This window comes from Poecilia reticulata, linkage group LG5 (assembly GCF_000633615.1).
Source record: "Poecilia reticulata strain Guanapo linkage group LG5, Guppy_female_1.0+MT, whole genome shotgun sequence".
Classification (NCBI taxonomy): Eukaryota; Metazoa; Chordata; class Actinopteri; order Cyprinodontiformes; family Poeciliidae; genus Poecilia; species Poecilia reticulata.
The window spans coordinates 6,317,324-6,336,808 of record NC_024335.1 but is presented as its reverse complement, the minus strand read 5'-3'; the positions used below and the strand labels follow the sequence as shown (position 1 = coordinate 6,336,808).

At 38.4% G+C, this 19,485-nt stretch overlaps 1 protein-coding gene across 1 annotated transcript in view; it reads left to right on the top strand.

Annotated features, from left to right (window-relative positions):
- The window catches only part of trim62.1 (tripartite motif containing 62, tandem duplicate 1), a 48,382-nt gene that overhangs the window by 23,583 nt on the left and 5,314 nt on the right, over positions 1-19,485 (top strand). Inside the window, exons 3-5 of the mRNA XM_008408842.2 lie at positions 8,857-8,952; positions 12,563-12,819; positions 16,125-16,281. Of these exons, the coding sequence (XP_008407064.1) occupies positions 8,857-8,952; positions 12,563-12,819; positions 16,125-16,281 (510 nt within the window). The remainder of the gene's footprint in view (positions 1-8,856; positions 8,953-12,562; positions 12,820-16,124; positions 16,282-19,485) is intronic.

The following is a 19,485-nucleotide window of genomic DNA, read 5'->3' as shown; positions in this document are numbered from 1 at the left end:
TCAGCAGGGATACTTGCTCCAAATTTCACTACTCAAACCTTTATGCTGAATTATTTAGCTATTTTTCTGCATTTCTAACATCTATTGAGAAAACTGTGGACGTTTGGTGTGTTTATGGTTTTATTTTGTATATCTTCAGATTGTCTGTTCAACAAAACAATGTGCTCCATTTTGAAGGACTTTTGTTTTTAAACACGTTCATCTAAACTGTCATAACAATTGATGCGTGTTATTTGACATTTCTTGGACGTGTTGTGCTCCAGTGCCCAGAGACAGAACAACCGTTAATAGTTTTCTGTAGAACATGAACGTTTTTGAATTGAACAGAGTTACCTGGGCCACTGATCAGAGCCGTTGGTGTGGATAGTTTAGAGAAAAAGGGACCCATTTTTGACTCCTGTCATTTGCTGCCGGTATGAGTTTCCCTTTTTATACACAGTCTGAAACTGTAATTACTCTCTACACATGGATGGAGTACTGTGTGAAAATGTTGTGTAACCTTTCGTGTTAATATTGAGCTTACAGGCAATTGTTGTTTCAAAGAAATTCTGCAGAAACGGAGAGAGATGTTCTGCAATGTACCGAAACAGGAAACCTGACTTGGAGAATAGTTTTTCCTGGATTCAATGAACGTCGGATTTCTCTAGACAGGCTCTTATAAAATGGAAGTAACTTTCACCACTACAGCTTCAGGCTTTATGAAGGATATTCTTTAGCTTAGTGTCGGATTTTGGTTCTTTTATACTTAGTTTTTATGGTAAAAGGATTCCAAAGTAACTGGATTTTAAAAAATTGTTGTCTGACTCTTAAAATACAGTTTTATTGTCCAGCTGTTGCTCAGTATTTTGTTTTGCTTGAAAGGAATGCCCACAATTGAGGTGCGATCACAGGCATCCTGATCAAGAAAATTAAAATACTGGCATATTGAAAATGGGGCTGAAACGATTAATTGCGTTAATCAAGATGAATCGATTATTTAAATAATTGTCAACTAATTTAGTAATTTATCAGTCAACTGCATGGAGCACACAGACTTAAAAGGTCATTTGCTGAAAGAACACACTCAGAGCAGTAATTACGCCAAAACTGAACAAAAAAATTTACATTTTGCATCTAAGGTAAAAAAAAACAAAACTTTGTAAATATGTTCTACCCAGAATTGAACTTGCATATTTTTACTTTCAATTGGGCCAAATTCTGTTAAAAAAAATCCCCTAGAAAGCACCTTTTCCATCAGATTATTGGATAAAATAGTCAACAGATCCGGTTCACACTATATTGTATTGATATTGAATCGATCAGAAAAAGCTGATGTTCTCACATGTTGATGTTGGAAGTGTAGTTTAGCTGCAGATTAATCATTCGATACAAATGATCAAGCTGTTATTGCATTTTGGGCAATAAAATAATAATTGAAAAATGAACTAAATTTGTTTTTATATATGTATGTATATATATATATATATATATATATATATTATGTATTTCTAATATTGCATAAAAATGTTTTAATAATCAAGTGAAAAATCAGTTCCACTTACCTGATTAATCTTTGTGAGAATAATGGGCTACTGAAATAATTGCTAGTTGCAGCCCTAATTTTAATTAATATTCTTTGCACTCAACTAGACCTGGCTGTTCAAAAATGTTGCTGTGGTTTCAAAAATGGTATGGAGTATTTTTTTTATATCCAGTTGAGATTTGAGGTTGAGTCCTACTTTAGGGGGGTTTTTATTAGAGGTGTGCCGATCGATCGGCCACCGATCATAATCGGCCAATTTCCGTGAAAAAGTGTATGATTGGTGATCGCCGATCACGGTATCTTGTTGCCGATGACCCAAACCGATCACCTACATCTCATTTCTCAGCCTGCCTGTGCAGCTGGTCTCCTCTTTCCTTCACTCTGCGCAAACGCGCAGCAACAAATCCTAAGCGATGTGGAACTATAACGCGCTGAGTGAATGGGGAAGTTTGCTTGTTGCGSCGGAAAATTGAAGCACGTCAAAATGCATCAACACAACGAAGCTAATACGACATAAAAACAATGTCATACTTGACGGAGTTTGGCTACATCAAGGCTCACTGCAGTAAAAAAGACATATGGAGGATCAGATAGCAGGTAAAGCAGCGTACAGCTACAAACACTCACCCGGATTAGCATGACGGTCAGAAAGCTAAACAAATAACCCAAAAAATTATTTAAGTCTTCGAGCTGCGATGTAAGACGCTGGTTCTGCTCTCGCTGTTGAACCGCTGCTACGCGATACAGGTAGTAATATTTCACAGATGGAGCGCCGCTTCTGCTCCACCTGGTAGTGACTCTCACTAATTACTCCGCTCAGTCAGAAACAGCCACTCAGAACTAGCGGTAATCAGCTAGCCGCCATGCAATCAGGAAGTTTTCATTCAGTAACTCAGGATTGTTTATTGTAATGGATCCTGTATTTGCCTTTGAATGTTAAGTTTTATACTTGAATTTTTTTGGCAATGCTGAGAGGTTTTATTTTGGCTCTTTGCATTATTTAGCCTCTTCAGAGCCTCCATATGTTATCAGTCTGGTCTGTTAAAGATAGTATTACCGATAGCAGTACAATTTGCAGAATGCCTGTTTTTAGTTTTCTTCTTGGAAAAAGCTATTTAAAAGCTTTTATCTAAATTAAGGTGAATTCATGGTTCCTTTTTCCACATAATGTAACCGTAGTGCTTATAATTAAAAAATGTATAATTATGTGATTAATTATTATTATGCGATCAGAATCGGAATCGGCAGGAAAAAACCTGATCGGCACATCTCTAGTTTTTATATTCAGTGCATCTTTTCCAAATATTTCCATCATGACGTCATTCGTCTCGGGTTTAGCAGCCGTGTTCGATGTGCTCTGGTACCAGCCTGCCTGTGTTTTGTTGGGCCAGATGTTAAAGGGGAACAGTGTAGCTTTCCTCCAGACCCCTGAGCCCGGCCTGCTTAGTCAGCTCAGCTGTCACCGGCCGGCTGTGATGGCTGAGCTCAGGCTGCGTGGACACAATGGTTCCCCCCCGGAGAGACTGCAGGCTCTGCTGATGCTGGAAGAAGTGACGCCCTGGAATGTAAAGCACAGCTTGAACCTATTCATATTCACCAGAAACACAAGAGCTTAGAGTCTGACACTGCATTATTTTTGTTGCCCTGATTTTTGTATTTTTCTAACTTTTTCTTTTGGATGCTGTAGAGAAGTGTTGATGAAAAGGCTCAGTTATATTTTGGTTTATTGTCTAAATACTCCTAACCACTGCTTGCATGTCTGCTTCCTCTTCCTCCTTCTGTTTGAATGATGTCTTTGTTTTTCTTTTACGTTGCATGCTTGCTGCAGCTAAATAAACTTGCAAATTTCTTTCCTAGGAATTAGCAGCTGATTTTCRGTGCAATTTAAAGATGTACATGCTTTTTTTTTATGACCCGAACTGGAGAAGAGGGCACACTAAGGTTGCAGCATAAACTCTAGTAGTGAGTTCAGTGGTCAAAAAGATGTGGAGAGTAGACATTTTTGACTTACCTTAACTTTGTTTGCACAGTCTGGGCTGTTTGTTTTGCTAAAAACATAAATCATGCTGCGCTTGCATCCAACCGGTATTGTACGTAAAATAAAGCCCAAAACCAGGCTGCTGCTGGACCGTCTTTACTGTTCACACTTTATCTTCAACGCTCGACTGCAGAACAGAGCAACCAAGACTACACTGGCTACTCAAGGTGTAGTAGAATTATACCGTGTTACTTTGTGGTACTATTGTGATAATGATTAGRAAAAAAACTGTACTTATATGATTAAAAAACTTTTTTATTATTACTCTTTTGGGTAACTGTATGRCGGTGGCTTAATGGCACAGCATTCATATCGCCACAAGCACARAAATTGTTCTTAAAAAACATTCCCATTTGAAATAGTCTTCTTCGGTACACCACTTCTTTTAAAAAGTGTGATATTACTAAACTGCACAGTAACTACATTTAATTATATTTTTTTATTTATCAGCACTCTAATGGAACAAAATGGAGAAAATATCAAAAATAACATTTAAGATCAAGCTAAGTTTTTTTTTATTTACTATTAATAGCTTACATTTTTCATGACGATAAATCAATATCCTTAGAAATTTTTCACAAGAACTGAAATGATATAAATGCCCACCTCTACTAGGTAGGTGATGCTTTTGAATKACTTAAATTAGGGTGCGTCTTTGGATTCACACCCTAATTTTACAYATTGAGATAAACTGTTTAGCTAAACTGATTAAAATTACACAAAAATAATAATTAGTGCTGAATTTTCAGTTATCGGTTAATCTTTTACCCTTCTTGCTAATAAAACAAAGCCAAGCTTGAGGTAAAAATGCACAGCTTATCTATGTGAAAGTTTGTTAGCGTTGCTATTTACCGATCGAGGTTTGYTGCTAGTTCTTTGACTGCCGTCTGTCCTCAGGCTTCACTTAGTGCGGCGCTGAGCGATGTGAAAGGTCCTTGAACTGTGCAGACAGGAACACACGCGAGCTTGTCACTTTTCATCCGGTCATCGTCAAAACAGCCGGCCACTGAGATAAGCAAAGTGGCTGCTTGATTTGTAAACTGTTCAACATTTAGTACTCCCCCCCCCCTCTTTTTGCATCAGTTTTTTTCTGCTCATATTTTACTTTTCCCAAATTGTATTTTCCTATTATGATGTTTTATGAAGATTATTCATTTTAGCTTTGGGAGTGTWTTCAATATCTTACTAATTATCATTCCTACTACTAAATAGTTTGCACCACACATMAAGTAATAACATCTTTAATATTCTTGGCACTCTTTTTACAACCAAACTGATTACTTTTTGTGAAAACTAAAGATTTTTTTCTTGCATTCATTAAGTACTCTCTGGGAGTGACCTTGGGTCCCTTAAGTTTGGAAGATTGGTGATAGGCTGATACTTAAGTGAAGCCGATCTCGTCAGTCACTAAAACTCAGTCACTGACTCTATTGCTGTGCTGTGACAGAGATTTGACTGACAGACCCAACTTACAGGTCATGTCTGCATGTTCACTGTGGCCAAATCAGCAACTTTCTTGCTATATTTAGCAACATTTCAGACAAAATATTGGTAATAATTGAAATTGGCAGTCCATGCTAAAAGATTCACGATCATTCAGAAAACTACAAATATGAATTCTAACTWAACCTTTTGCTTAAACGCTTACTTGACGGTATTTTCTTTATGTAAAATATGTCCTAGAGATGACTSGTACYGCAATAATAAAGGTCTTCTTGCTGTTATTTGCTGATCTTCTACTTACCTTTGTATCTGCAACAGAATTGCAACTACAATGGATGTTGTCAAATTGATTTAATGATGCCCCATTAAATCGCTGTGATTTCTGCTGGTTAGTTCTGTGGTTACGTACCAATGAACAGACATGAAAGGTTCCCCAGTCATTAGAGGATGGATTTGTTCTGTATTCCTGGTCCAGTAAGTGGATCTTTAGTGAGATTTCATTACCTTTGTTTGCTTTTAATGATGCAGGCTGCGGCACATGTAGTTTTATTTAGCTCTTAGCGGAGGCTGGCTGTGAGGCTGGTGGATGTAATAAAGCTCAGAGCTGCCTTGTGCAGTTTTATTAAGGAACCTGTGGGGGGAAAAAACGCTGCTTTTTTATTCATGTCTTCTATGTATATCTACCTGGGAGCAGCTGACATGACAGGAGGCTGAGAGGAGGAAGGAAATGACAGAAGGATGAAATGAATTTTAGATTTATAATCCTTCAGACGTGACCCCCATTTCCTGCAGCTTGACGTCCTGGGGAAATGTCATGTCAGACTCGTGTTGGTCAGATTGGATGGACAGGAGGGAGACACACACACGCACACACACACACAGACTCTGCTACGAGTGTTTGCTTATACTTGTTACCTGTGTTTGTAGTTTTTATGTTATTATACACACTAATTGTTTCCGTTTYATCACCTCTCCTAGYCATACATCCCATCTTTCTGTATTTTCAAGATATTTTCTTGTGCATTCTGACAAAGTGTCGCTTTTTACTTTGCTAGAAATGTCATTCCAGTAAAATCTCCATATGAAGGATGYGTTTTGCTTCCAGGAAGATTATAGGATTATGTAATTGCGTGTTATACATGAGGTTTAGGGCYTTAGAGGGGATAATGGCACCACCAAGGTTCATTTTTACTCCTTATAAAAGCTTCCTTTGCCTTTTTAAATCCGGACACACACTACCAATAAAAGTTTATTTTTAAGTGCTATCTGTCATTAGCATAATGGAGAGAAATGTTCAAACTGTACGTCTTATTTTGAGGAGGAGAGGGCTAAAATAGAGTTGAGCATTTATCATGTTTATCTTTTACCATGATTTCTTAAATTCCAATTAATGATTAAAAAGCTGTCTATATATTATTGTAGGGCTGGGCGATGAAACTTGTATTTACAATGTAAGTATTTCATATCAGTTTATTGATAGTTATTAATTTCTGGTAGTTTCTTGTTTTAAATATCTGAAACTGGTGGCTTGATCTTGTTTTATCTACAGTTTTCAYTTTTTAGCAGTCATGAGGCAGCAGTGGTGAAACCTTAAACTGCTACCAAAGTTACTCAACAGGCTGTTGCTAGGTAACCAAAGAATGAGTGAGTTGCTAGGCAACCAAAGAGCGAGTGAGTCAGTTAATTCCACCAACCTAGCTTGGATGGCTGTGAGAGGTTGATGAGCTGAAGCCTTTCCTACATCCCCCAGAATGCTGTGCGGTTCAGTGAATATTCTTTATTTTTAATATTGGATATTATCACAAGTATTAGCTATTGATATTAATAACATGTCTGTTGTGATTTTATTGGTTCATTATCCAGCCCTATATTGTGTGTATTGTTAATGTTTTACTTTTGTTTTTCTCCACTGATTTATCAATAAATGTACGAATATAATTAAATATAGTTCATGCATAATCTTAGTGATGCAAATAACCCTAAAGAAGTGCATTATAAATGRAAATGTTTTTCAAGAGCAGTATTTGCGTTTGTAGGGGCCATCGTTTCTGTGTCATGTAGTCACATTCATACATTTACCTAAACAAAAAAGGTAGCAAATACTACTTATCGTCACCTTTATTATCGCAAWAATACCACAAGATATTGTAATGAAATAGTAAATCCATATCTAACTTAAAAGCCGTCTATTGACGAGTTCTTGCTGCTGCGTCTGCCTGTGTGACCTCACTTGAGGTCAAAGTTGCCCTTCCCTGATCAGTCAGCCAGCCAGGAGCGGAGCAGCATGTTTTCTCTGCCAGTCTGTCACTCCCACTCTACCTCAGCAGCCGACGAACGGCTGCAGACAAATGTGCAGCGATGAGACGGCGAGCCCACTGAGCCTGCCGCACTCCTGTCATTAACATGGAGAGTCACGCTCCTTCCTCTCTGCACCAACACACGGTTTCCTCGTTTCTGTTCTGAAAGAAACCTGGATTCACTTCCACAAATCTACATTTACACCTATTTAAATTTTGCAGGGATTTATTTAARAATCTTATTTTGATGGAACCTCTGCGTATCGTCTTCCATCAAAGATCTTTTCTTGCATTTATTCCAGTTTTTCACTGAGTGTTCAGCTGGATTTTTTTTTTGTTTTTGTGCCTTTGTTCAGAAGTGACTCTTAGGTCAAATCTCATTTCACTTTATATGTCCCTCATTGTTACCCTCACCTAATAGTGAGGGTTCTTGCAAGAATGACATCCAAAGCAATCCTCCTCTTCTGCCTCCAACCATCCGGTTATACCAGCGCCTCAAACAGAACRAAACAAATTAAATTTACAAATTCATCAAAACGATACAGGAGAAAAAAAATCTTCCTTTKCTGTGCTTTTCACACAGCAATGCGACCCAAATTCAGGGTTTATTTTAATTTATTTTTGCTTATATGTGACCTACATCCAACTTTGTCACGTTRAGTTTTTTCCACCTAAATCAAATCAAATGATCAACATAAATTAGTTTTTATTGGATTAATAAAAATTCAAATAAGATGTTGAGGGTTTTCTACCTGCTTCTGGTTTGTGGATTTTACTCATGTCTTATCTCCTTTCTTGAAGTTTTTGCTTTGTTTCACCTCGGACTTCATTCATAAAAAATTAAACGTAGTGAAAATAATTTTTAATTTCAAAAGCAGCCTGTTTTGATTCATCTTTCTTTTTACGGCTTTCTTCATATTTCCATTCAGGACTTAAACCATGTTTTCTTTTTAATTCTGCAAAACATCTCATTATAAAGTAATTATGAATTCTGGACTCCAAATGAATTTTCTTTGAAGTGATTTTTAGGTTCTGCTCAGTAATCTCTCGTTGTAGCCATTGTTTATTAGCGGCAGTGCATGCAGGCCTCGGTCCGTAGACATTTTGGGGTTTAATCTCTGTTACTCTCTTTAATCTCGGCACCTGTCTCTTGCCTCAGGCAGACTTGGAGGTGGAGGTTGCTGAAGCTTTTGCCTGCTGACTTGGGATGAGACCCAGTTTTCTCTGACAACAGCCTGAAATCTCCAGAGATTTCATATTCTCTTTCATATCTCTCTCTCCATCTGGCTTATTTGTTTGGGAGTTGAGGATTAAATCTCTGCYGCCTCATATCCGATCAAACGGAGCTGTAACAAGTAATATAATTTTATCTTAACACAACAGGATTTGGGAGGAAATGTCTCCCCACTGTTATTTCAGAGTAGCTATAATCTTTCAGCTCAAAGTAAAAGTCAAGTGCTTAAAATTACCACAAAACATGTTTGGATGCGTTGGGGGATCTGCTGCTCTGACACATTTCTGGTCATGTATTGATGGTCTGTTGTTTTGTGCTGCAGAGGGAGATGAAGGAGCAGCTGGCTTCGCTGCAGGACAGCGAGAAGGGACACTCCGAGGCCCTCCATCTCCTGCGGAGACAGCTCACGGAGACCAAGGTACAGTAAGCATTTCCCTTTAAACACAAATGTCATTTCTCACACAGAGAGACTTCAACTGTTGAGATCACTGCCGCTTTCTCTGCAGTGTGTAAACTCAGCAGCTCCAAATTACTGATATCTGAAGGCCCAGAGAAGCTGTATTTATCGTCGATATGGGGTTGTTGTATTTTTGTTTTATTAAAAAAGCCCTTGATTTTGGACTTTTAGGTGCTGYGGTTTATTTTCTTACTTGAAGGTTCAGATCTTATGTCATATTAAGACGCTCCGAATGCTTGTTATGTTTAAAGTTAATGTTTTATGTAATTATTTAGACATCACTTGCCCAGTGTAGGTTTTGTTGAGTCAAACCTGTTAATAACTTTATAATTAGAAGGCTTGAGATTTACCAGATCCAAACAAACAAGTACCAGAACGCAGCCTTTCAAAATAAGAGAATCCAGCTCAGATCAAATCCTGCAGGTGAAACGCCAAAACCCAGTTTTCAATCTGCTCATATGTAGGAAATGGATCGTTTATTAAGTAGGTGTGGAGTGTTTGGTCACTGATTATCTCACTTCCCCGGTGCTTTGGATTGCCAGGTGATTTCTAACATGACCTGGTTTCAGTAGCTTTTTAATCTCCAGTCATTGTGTTAATAAGTTAATATTTGCTCACCACCTCACACATCCTTACACTCATCTTTCTGTCCCATCACAACAAACCCTTGAGTTGGATTCACTGGAGGCTCATGTCTGATTTCCAAAGAGGAGCTTAGAGTTTTTACTTCCCCCAAACATTTTTGTTAAAGCCGCTGCATGACGTTTCTGCATCGCTCGCCTTCTTGTCCTGGTCTTCTCCGTTTTATCGACTTTCTCCGGCCGTCAGATATAGGTCGTTTAGCTCACTGGAAATGAGCTGATCTCATTAGCTTTACATCCATTTGCACAGAGTGCTGTTCCTGGAAGTKGGCCACACTGACAGCATTGATCTTTGATGCATTTAGGTAGCTGACAACGAAATGACTTTCGGCTTTTGCTCTTCATTTAGTTCAGAGTTGAAGGGGCGAGTTCTCGCGCCAGAAGCAATTTAAACTTTACATCTGCTGTCCTCCTGCTCTTCTTTAAGTCGGTGATTTTAGCTCCAAATCGTTACCTTTATTTCACAACTCTTTTTGCCGTTTTGTGCTGTAAATTGAGATTTTCTCTAACCTCACCAGGGGTTTACTGGATGAAAAATACTCAGCCTGACGTCTCTGAAGGCTGCAGCCACCCACTCAGTGCCATCACGGCCTGCTGGGCCAAAACAACAAACATGTCGGTGTGACTGATAGCTGCTCCGCTGCAGTCGTCCTCCCCTTTCTCCACACTATCAGTTAAACTCTTAACTAGGTAGGAAATCTTTGGCTCGCCGAGGGATCGTCGTTCTAACGAGCTCACACAGGAAGTGAGAGATTACCTGTCTGCACTGGCCAGCAGGATCACGTCTGCAGCTTGAAAGGAGGAAATGGTGGGTGTGAGGAATTAAAAGTTCAGAGATACAGCTGCTGTTTTTCAAAAAGTTAGAGTAGAAGTTGTAAAATATAAGAGTTTGACTGATCTATTGAGATGTGGTTGTATGTAGGCAAGTCACGATGTTTTGGCCTGATGATGAATTGCGATAAAAGATCATGTTATTTTAAGACCATTTTCCACTGATGTTATGATGGTATAAAAATGCAACTATACTGTCTCAGAAATCAATAAACTAATTTCTAAAGAACATTTAACACTGGAAATGGAAGACATTTTAATAATCCAAATAAACAAATAAAATGGATTATGAAGTCTCCGTCCCTTTTTCACATCTCTTGTGTGATGAAGCGAACCGTTTTGCTGTGCACCATTTTGTGCCTTTTTACAGTTTGTCGATTAAACGCCTCAGTGGTTGTGAACCATCAGAGACAGTCCATTGGTTGTAGGGTTTTTTTACACTTTGGGAAAACTGCATTAGATGATTACATTTTAGATGCAGATGTMTTTTTAGTTGCTTCTGTTTTACATCAAATGCAATATACCATCTCTCACAGGTTCACTTTCAGCTTTCTTGTGTCACAACAAGCTCAAAATTTCACATGCTCAAATTTCATTGGTTTGACTGTAGGAGCGCAGGCGGCAGTCGCCTNCTGCAGCTTGAAAGGAGGAAATGGTGGGTGTGAGGAATTAAAAGTTCAGAGATACAGCTGCTGTTTTTCAAAAAGTTAGAGTAGAAGTTGTAAAATATAAGAGTTTGACTGATCTATTGAGATGTGGTTGTATGTAGGCAAGTCACGATGTTTTGGCCTGATGATGAATTGCGATAAAAGATCATGTTATTTTAAGACCATTTTCCACTGATGTTATGATGGTATAAAAATGCAACTATACTGTCTCAGAAATCAATAAACTAATTTCTAAAGAACATTTAACACTGGAAATGGAAGACATTTTAATAATCCAAATAAACAAATAAAATGGATTATGAAGTCTCCGTCCCTTTTTCACATCTCTTGTGTGATGAAGCGAACCGTTTTGCTGTGCACCATTTTGTGCCTTTTTACAGTTTGTCGATTAAACGCCTCAGTGGTTGTGAACCATCAGAGACAGTCCATTGGTTGTAGGGTTTTTTTACASTTTGGGAAAACTGCATTAGATGATTACATTTTAGATGCAGATGTMTTTTTAGTTGCTTCTGTTTTACATCAAATGCAATATACCATCTCTCACAGGTTCACTTTCAGCTTTCTTGTGTCACAACAAGCTCAAAATTTCACATGCTCAAATTTCATTGGTTTGACTGTAGGAGCGCAGGCGRCAGTCGCCTCATTGGACGGTTTCCATAGGAAACGAATGCAGAGGGACGACGTCGCCTCCTGTGTGTGTTGAGCCATGAAAAGAGAASGGAAGGAGTCYGAAATGAAGCTTTTCGTYCTCCAGCCTCTTTGGTTGAAAGAAACAAGATGAAAACAAACAAGCATGCAGCTCATTTTAATTTGATATATTATTTCATTTATTCCTTGCAGCTACAGGCCTACCTGCATGTATGCAGCTTTGTTTGATTTTAATCAGGCCTTCTGTTCTATGCAAACACTCATTTCTTTAAATGCWYATCTTATTTTTTTAAACGTTTCTCCTCTTWGGATTCTTCTGTTACTTGAACCTGCTGAGGTTTTTAATGGATTCATCTCCTCTGTCTGCCCACCTGTCCTCCCACTCAGCTTCTCTTTAGTGACTGTTCATGTTTGCCTTTTATTTTTCGTTCCTTTTCTTCTGCTTCTGTACAGTCGTCTGAAATACTCCTTATTTTCAGGTTAGATGGCTGTGTACACGTATTGCTCCCGAGARCTTCACAAAATCAATACATCTACATGCTGAATCAATGAATTACTGTTTATGCAATATTAACAGAGTTTAGAGTGCTGCGCAAACCCTTGATTTATTGATTTTTGTGTAATTAAAGTTCAGCCATTGTGACCTCAACTCTACATACAAGCTAACAGCGGTCAGGAAATCTGCACTTAAGCACTTTGACCTGCATTTATCCATTCACCATATTACATGGGTTCAGCTTTTATAACCAGGAAATGCTTTTCTTCTTTTTTTTTTTTTTTCAGTCTTCAGCCAAGAGTCTTCGTGCAACCATCGGCGATGCGTTCGAGCGGCTTCACCGCTTCCTCCGAGAGCGCCAGAAGAGCATGCTGGAGGAGCTGGAGATGGACACGGCCCGCAAGCTGGCCGACATCGAGCAGAAGATCCAGTGCTACAGTCAGCAGCTGCGCGACGTCAAGGAGGGCATCCAGATCCTGCAGGAGCGCCTCAGCGAGACGGGCCGCCACGACTTCCTGGAGGGCGTGGCCATCACATCCGAGAGGTGGGCGTGATCTGCTCCGAAGCAGTGTTTCTCAAATTGTGGTCCCTGGACCACCGGAGGTCCACAGGCACCCCCTATTGGTCTGCGAGGTACTGCATATAAACAACCATTTGTTTGCTGTGATGTGAGCTCAAAGTGTGACGCTACAATTAGCTTAGCAAAGGATTGTGCTAATAAAAGCTTAAGATGGAAAAAAAACAATGCCAGGATTATATAATTGGAGGAAGCCAAGTCGTACCTGCTGAGAGTTTTGATGTGAAGTTCAATAGCGATTCGATTCTTTTAAACGGTCTCCAGTAAAATAAGAACTGTTATTTGTTTTTTTTTTACTTTGCTCACTTATAATGCTCTGCTCACATGTCAACAGCTATTATTTTTATTTAATTAAAAACTATTAAATAAATAAAACTGATAGAAACTGGTGGACAATTTTATATTTAATGGTGCAGAAGATGATTTTTGTTTGTCACGGCAACTAAAATCTATTTTTTTTTTATTTTGCTTCTAAATTACAGATAGACCTGAAAATCTTATTCATGCACACAACAACTGGTAGTAAAAACAACTTGTTCTTTTGACTTCTATGCGTTTGACATCATTGGAAAGCTTAGAATCCAGACTTTCAGAATATGTAAGTAACTCAAAATGCCCCAAATAAACTTGTTCATTTGGGGCAATTTCAGGTTAGGTGGTTTGTGGTTGGTTAAATGGGTTAAATCGTCCTCAGCCTGAAAAAGTTGGATTTCTAAAGTATTGGTTTGTTAAAATAGTTCAAAATGTGTTGAGAGTAGATTAGAATATTTGCAGTACAAAAATSAAAAGACGGATAAAAAGCAGCTGTGGAGGTGAGGTGAAGAACCAATGAAAGAAAGTCACATACAACACAAGTTTATAAGAAGCAAACAAAATCACCAACCGTTTGAAATTAAGTTTTAAACRTTTTCTAAAAGAATGAAGGAAGTAGTGGATTGAAGAGCTGGTGACGGGTTATTCCAAACTTAAGCTTATTTTTGCTTAATTGCGGTTCTCCCCAATATTAAGTAAAAGTCACAGACAGAAGAAATACGAATATGAGAAGACTTGGTAAAAAAAATCTTTGGAAAAACTACTGGCACATCAGTAACTTCACATTAAATATGGTCAAGATAACCCATTAAAAAATAGAAGTGGATATAAAGGCAGACAGTTTGAAAAATTTATCATTTTTAAAACTAATGCACATATAAATGTGTTGAACGTGTGGGTAGCGTTGTGCAACCGGTTGGAGAAAGTAGAGATTTGAGCAACAGCTCCAGCTAATCCCTGAACAGATGGAGCTTTGGGGCCGAATTAAACCAGCTGTAATGTCTAATCAGGAGGTGGATGATGAGGATTTACTGGAACAGTTTGATATCTTAAAGCATAAAATAGTGTAAGAGCAAAAAGCAGGCAGTGAATGGCAAATTTCTATTAAAAAAAAAATTGTAGGAATGGCTTCTTTTTTTCTTTTTTTTTAGAAATGTTCCCCAGTCTGTAAAAATACAGAAAAGTATGGATTATATTAATTATATCATTTTTCTATTCTGTTGTGTAAATATTGTCTGCCTGAAATTCCTCAAAMATTTGTATTTGTAACATAAAAATGCAYCAAGAACTTCCCTGAAGTTCAGTAAAGGTACGAGCTTTAAGTCGAATCTGTAATTTCAGGATTCTAGACGGCAATCAGAGTTAGGAAATCTCAGAATAAGCTCTTACTGCGTCACTTTCTATCTGCATTGCTGAGATAGAAAGTGATGGCATGTTTGACTACAAATATGCTTCTTATGGTTCTGTCTGACGTCCAGCTGAGTGTCTCTGATAAAATGAAGTCCTCTGTGCTGAGAGCGTTAACGCCGTGTGGGGTTCATTCATTTCTCAGAAAAGGAAAATGGAGAGACGTCAGATATTCATTATTGACTGGGGAAAAATCTGGACACTTACGACAAATACAAAAATACTATAAGAACCAGTTCAGTGGCTTTTCACTGGATTGGAAAGTATGAAGTGTGATTTTATTATATTCCAGTTCTGGAMAAGTATGAAAAAAATTAAAATTGTGGTTCGGAAAATAGCTGAATTTCCAGACTTTCTCTTCTTCCATTAGATAAAAAACTGAATTTCTGGAAAACAAATATGCTTTTTATAATTCAGTTTCAGTTTAACACATTAGAATTGGATTTTCTTTTATCATTCATTTCTTTTAGATTTTGAATAAAACTCTTCTAAAATAATAAAATGRCTTTTTACTCTTTGTTCTTTAGATCACTTTAATTGTATGTTTGAAACCAAATCCAAGGTTTTTAAATTGCTTTAAAAGCAAAGCATCAGGATGTCTACGTTTTCTGAGTTTTGAGAAATTTATTACTGGCTTCAAAGTGTGATTTTCAAGGATCTGTGTTAAGTTCAAGTTCAGCTTTTACAGTTTTTTGTTGTTTTTTTTTTTGTGTTATTTGATTATAAGTTCACATAGAAGACAAAAKGCCTTTTGGAACCAGCTTCAACAATTTGTTTATTTCTGGAAGGAAAAAAACAACAGACTCAAATAAAGTATCATGAAATGCAGCTGAAGACGATCTCTGAAACTGAGTTTGGAAAAGCGTTGAGCTTTTAAGAGGACATATTGTAGGAACAATGCATCTGTTAAAATATAAGCCTTAAAATTAAAACGCGTATGTTTAGGTTGGAGATTGCATCATTGTGTGGAAACAGCAGGACTGTTGACCTTTATTCATGCTGTTTGCTCTCACCGTTTAAACTGGTTTCAATTCTCCAGGTTATTCTAAGCAGTTTTGAGGTTTTGTTGCTTTTTTTTTGGCTCCATTTTCAATAGATTAGACCGTTTCTATTTCTGTCGCTCTGTAAGACAACACCAGCTCTGGCAGGAGGATTAATGCAGAACAGGACGGCTGCAGGTTAAGATGCACATTTTGGTAAGGGAGAAGCCGGAGTAAGCGGAGTCATTAATTATTTACAGCCTGTTTCTTGGACTAGGATGTGTCCCAGGTGARCGGAAATGTGTCAGCATGTAGAGTAGCTTACTCTCCTTCACATGAAGGTTCATACAAAGTTTTTTTTTCTTTTTGCACAGCGCAACCCCGCGCCCGTTCTGCCAGCTTCATCCTTTCAGCTCGTGATTACTGATGCTGTTTACCAGCTAATGGAAGATTTCAAAAAGCATAAATGAAAAGAAATTCATCAAGCATTGAAAGTTGGAGCTGCACAACACGAGTCRATATTAAATTACAAATGACAGCGTCAGCTCAGACTGTTGTTGGTCTGTTTTTCAGGGTTAAAGGGAAGATACACGAGACCAATCTGACTTATGAGGACTTCCCAACRTCCAAGTACATGGGGCCCCTGCAGTACACAATCTGGAAATCGCTCTTCCAAGACATTTCACCAGGTAAGGGAGCGCTGCACAAACTACAGCTGTCAGGCTTAAAGGTTGTCTGACTGTTTGTGTGTTTGCTGCTTCGTTAGACAAACGGATCAATATTATATCCTTCAGTAAATATGTGGAAACGTGCTCTGATTTAAATGTTTAGCTGTTTGTTTTTAAAGCTAAAGCAGCTTTATYGGGGTCGCTCACATGCTGGCCATCCCATTTTGCTAGATAAGCTTTGAGATTAAACAAACAAGATGCTGCTTGTTAATAAATTATAARCTTCCTGTTGCATTTAATCATCCTTGAGCAACCAGGAGGGAAATTTCCATCTTTTAYTRAGGAAAATTACCTTTCAGTTTTATGTTTTTGTTGTCARTATTATAAAAAGTGATTTATAAAAATATTTTCTCAATATTTCTGTGTTCTGCAMAMAAAATATGAAAAATGTGTATTTCTTTGTAACTGTAGAGGTGGCTGCACTCAGAATCGACCAGTTTAAGGTCGATACTTGTTGGCAGTTTTTACTTCTACCAGCAATAAGGGGAAATTTTCCTGCTAGTGAAGCAGCCGCTGTGGTTTTTACCAGACATTTTTACAAAGACTGATATATAGAGAAAACTGTACAGGAGGACAGCCAAGATTCCTGTGGTCGTATAAATAGCAATATAAAAAATCAAATGCAAAGTGGAAACGTCTTTTCMCAGAATGTGATGCGTTTTTTTGTTTTTCGCTCGTGTTTCTGGGCCACTGAGACTTTCASCTAACAACTTAACTTTTAATTAAAGCTGCAAGTTCCAAAAATTATATACCCAGTGTACAATGATGACTTGGAAACATTTGCTATTGTCTGAAGCAACCGCGTTTTATTTTTCAGGTTATAATTCTGTAAACTATTTGGAGCAGAAAAACAACACCGCACAGATGTTGTGGTAATAAGAYAATGGATAATGTTGCTTGGGGCTGCATTTCGAAGCTGCAGATGAAGACAGATTTTGCCTTTGAGCTCAACGAGCCGCAGCGTACATCCAAATGAAAAATTGAAGGGCTTCAGCGGCAGATCGTCGCTCTGAATGCCTCACCCTGAGCCCAGACCCGTTTCTAATTGAAAAGCTACAGGGAGATCTGCAGCGGGAGAGGATTTAAATAAATTTCCAGAGTGAAATAAAATTGTGAAGTCAAAATACGCTAGACTTCTATTCTCCCATTCAAAAGTATTGAAGTCTAGCTTTATCAAAGCGGAGTGCTTTGATAAAGTCAAAATGTGTTTTGCACAGCCTGCGGCTCCTTCTCAGGTGAGAAATTGTGATGCATTTCAGTGTTTGAAGGTCCTGAAGGAGCAGGACTTCTTCTCGCAGCCGTCTCTCCCACTCGCAGCAGATAACTCAACAAACGCACTGAGGATTTTATAATGTTGTTTTGCTCTCTCAATCAGTTCTCTGCCCGCGGGGAGGCCAGACAGTTTCTTGGCCTCACTTGACTGGCTGCTAAATGGAACAATCGGTTGCGATCCATCAGCAGCAGTTGCCAGAGCGTCAACAAAGACATTCCGCCCATCAGCTCCAAAATTCACTGTTCGGAAAGCAGGAGCGGACCCRGAGCTGGTTTTAAACCCCACTTATGTTTAGCAGGACAGCTCCAATCTCCTCCGTTTCTTCATTTGACCCCAGCAGGCGCTCAGGCTATGAATCTTTAATGATTGCAACAAACACTTGAGTTGTCATTGACCAGTGAACAAGNTGCTCTCTCAATCAGTTCTCTGCCCGCGGGGAGGCCAGACAGTTTCTTGGCCTCACTTGACTGGCTGCTAAATGGAACAATCGGTTGCGATCCATCAGCAGCAGTTGCCAGAGCGTCAACAAAGACATTCCGCCCATCAGCTCCAAAATTCACTGTTCGGAAAGCAGGAGCGGACCCRGAGCTGGTTTTAAACCCCACTTATGTTTAGCAGGACAGCTCCAATCTCCTCCGTTTCTTCATTTGACCCCAGCAGGCGCTCAGGCTATGAATCTTTAATGATTGCAACAAACACTTGAGTTGTCATTGACCAGTGAACAAGYTGCCCTGTCTGCTGGCAGTTTGCCACAAAATTCACCTCCATCTATCCTTGCCGACGTAATTGCAGAACAGTTTTCAAAAAATAAAAGATGTATCACCACCCTAAAGATGATTAATGTAAGGAAGTAAAAGAGCCATATTTGTAGTTATGARCCTAAAAGTTAAACTCCTGTCACATAGTGATATGGAGGCGCTGAATTGAGATGTTTTAAATATAATTCAGATCATTTCTCTTATTTCATTCACTCAATAAATATGAATAGTTCATGAAACAACTAAATGATATCATGAATTAAAAGGAGCTGAAAGAAGTATTCACATAAATCTGCATGTAGTGACAGTTTTAATTAAAATGTAAAAAGATATTTTTTTATAAAAGTTTCATACTGCAGATTTAAGAAGTGGAGAAAAACAAAATCTACAAGCAAATATTCTCTCCATTTGGCTCAGACACGGAGAAAAATAATGCTGCACTTACTCGTCAGTTGTTTGTACTTGCTGTAACATTAATTGCTCATTTGGGACATGAATCTGAATCTAAAAKGTTAAAATTTTAATTTTCTTATCTTGTATACTTAATCTAATTATAAACTACGCCTACATTGGCCTTGCTGTTGACTYCCTGCGTGTGCTAGCTGTGCTGTTTGTCATCCTTCTGCTTTGGGTTGTTTTTTGCAATCGGAGATTTAAATTGTAAAAYCTTAAACAATATTTTGAGTGCGTTCACTAAATATTTGTCCTCTTGTATTAGATCTCAGATGAGCTTTGTGAATCTTTGTGGTGAAAATGTTTGCTATTCTGTTTTTACTCTGAACTGTTCTATACATAAGGAGTTTTTGGAACCCATTTTGTGATTKGTGAAAGCTTTTGCTTTAATTGAAGAAGCTAATTTAATCTCGTATGTTAAGCTGGATGTATTGTCACAGCCCTGGTGGAGCTCTGAGCTGCTCTACATCTGGAAAGACGTGCTTKAAAGAGGCTCCACTGGGTGCAAACCCTCCTAAAACGCATAACTGCACAGAGAATTAGACATCCCACGGAGCTGTGAACTGAAACTGCTCCTCCTTTCTCTGTAATTACTGTCTCTGTGTGTTGTTTACACTCCCGGCGTGGGTTGATGTAGCAGAAACGGAGCTGTCCTGCAGGACACTTTTCTTTGAAGACCAGTGGTTAAAGATAAAACAGATGCGTGGCGGTGGTCACACGGA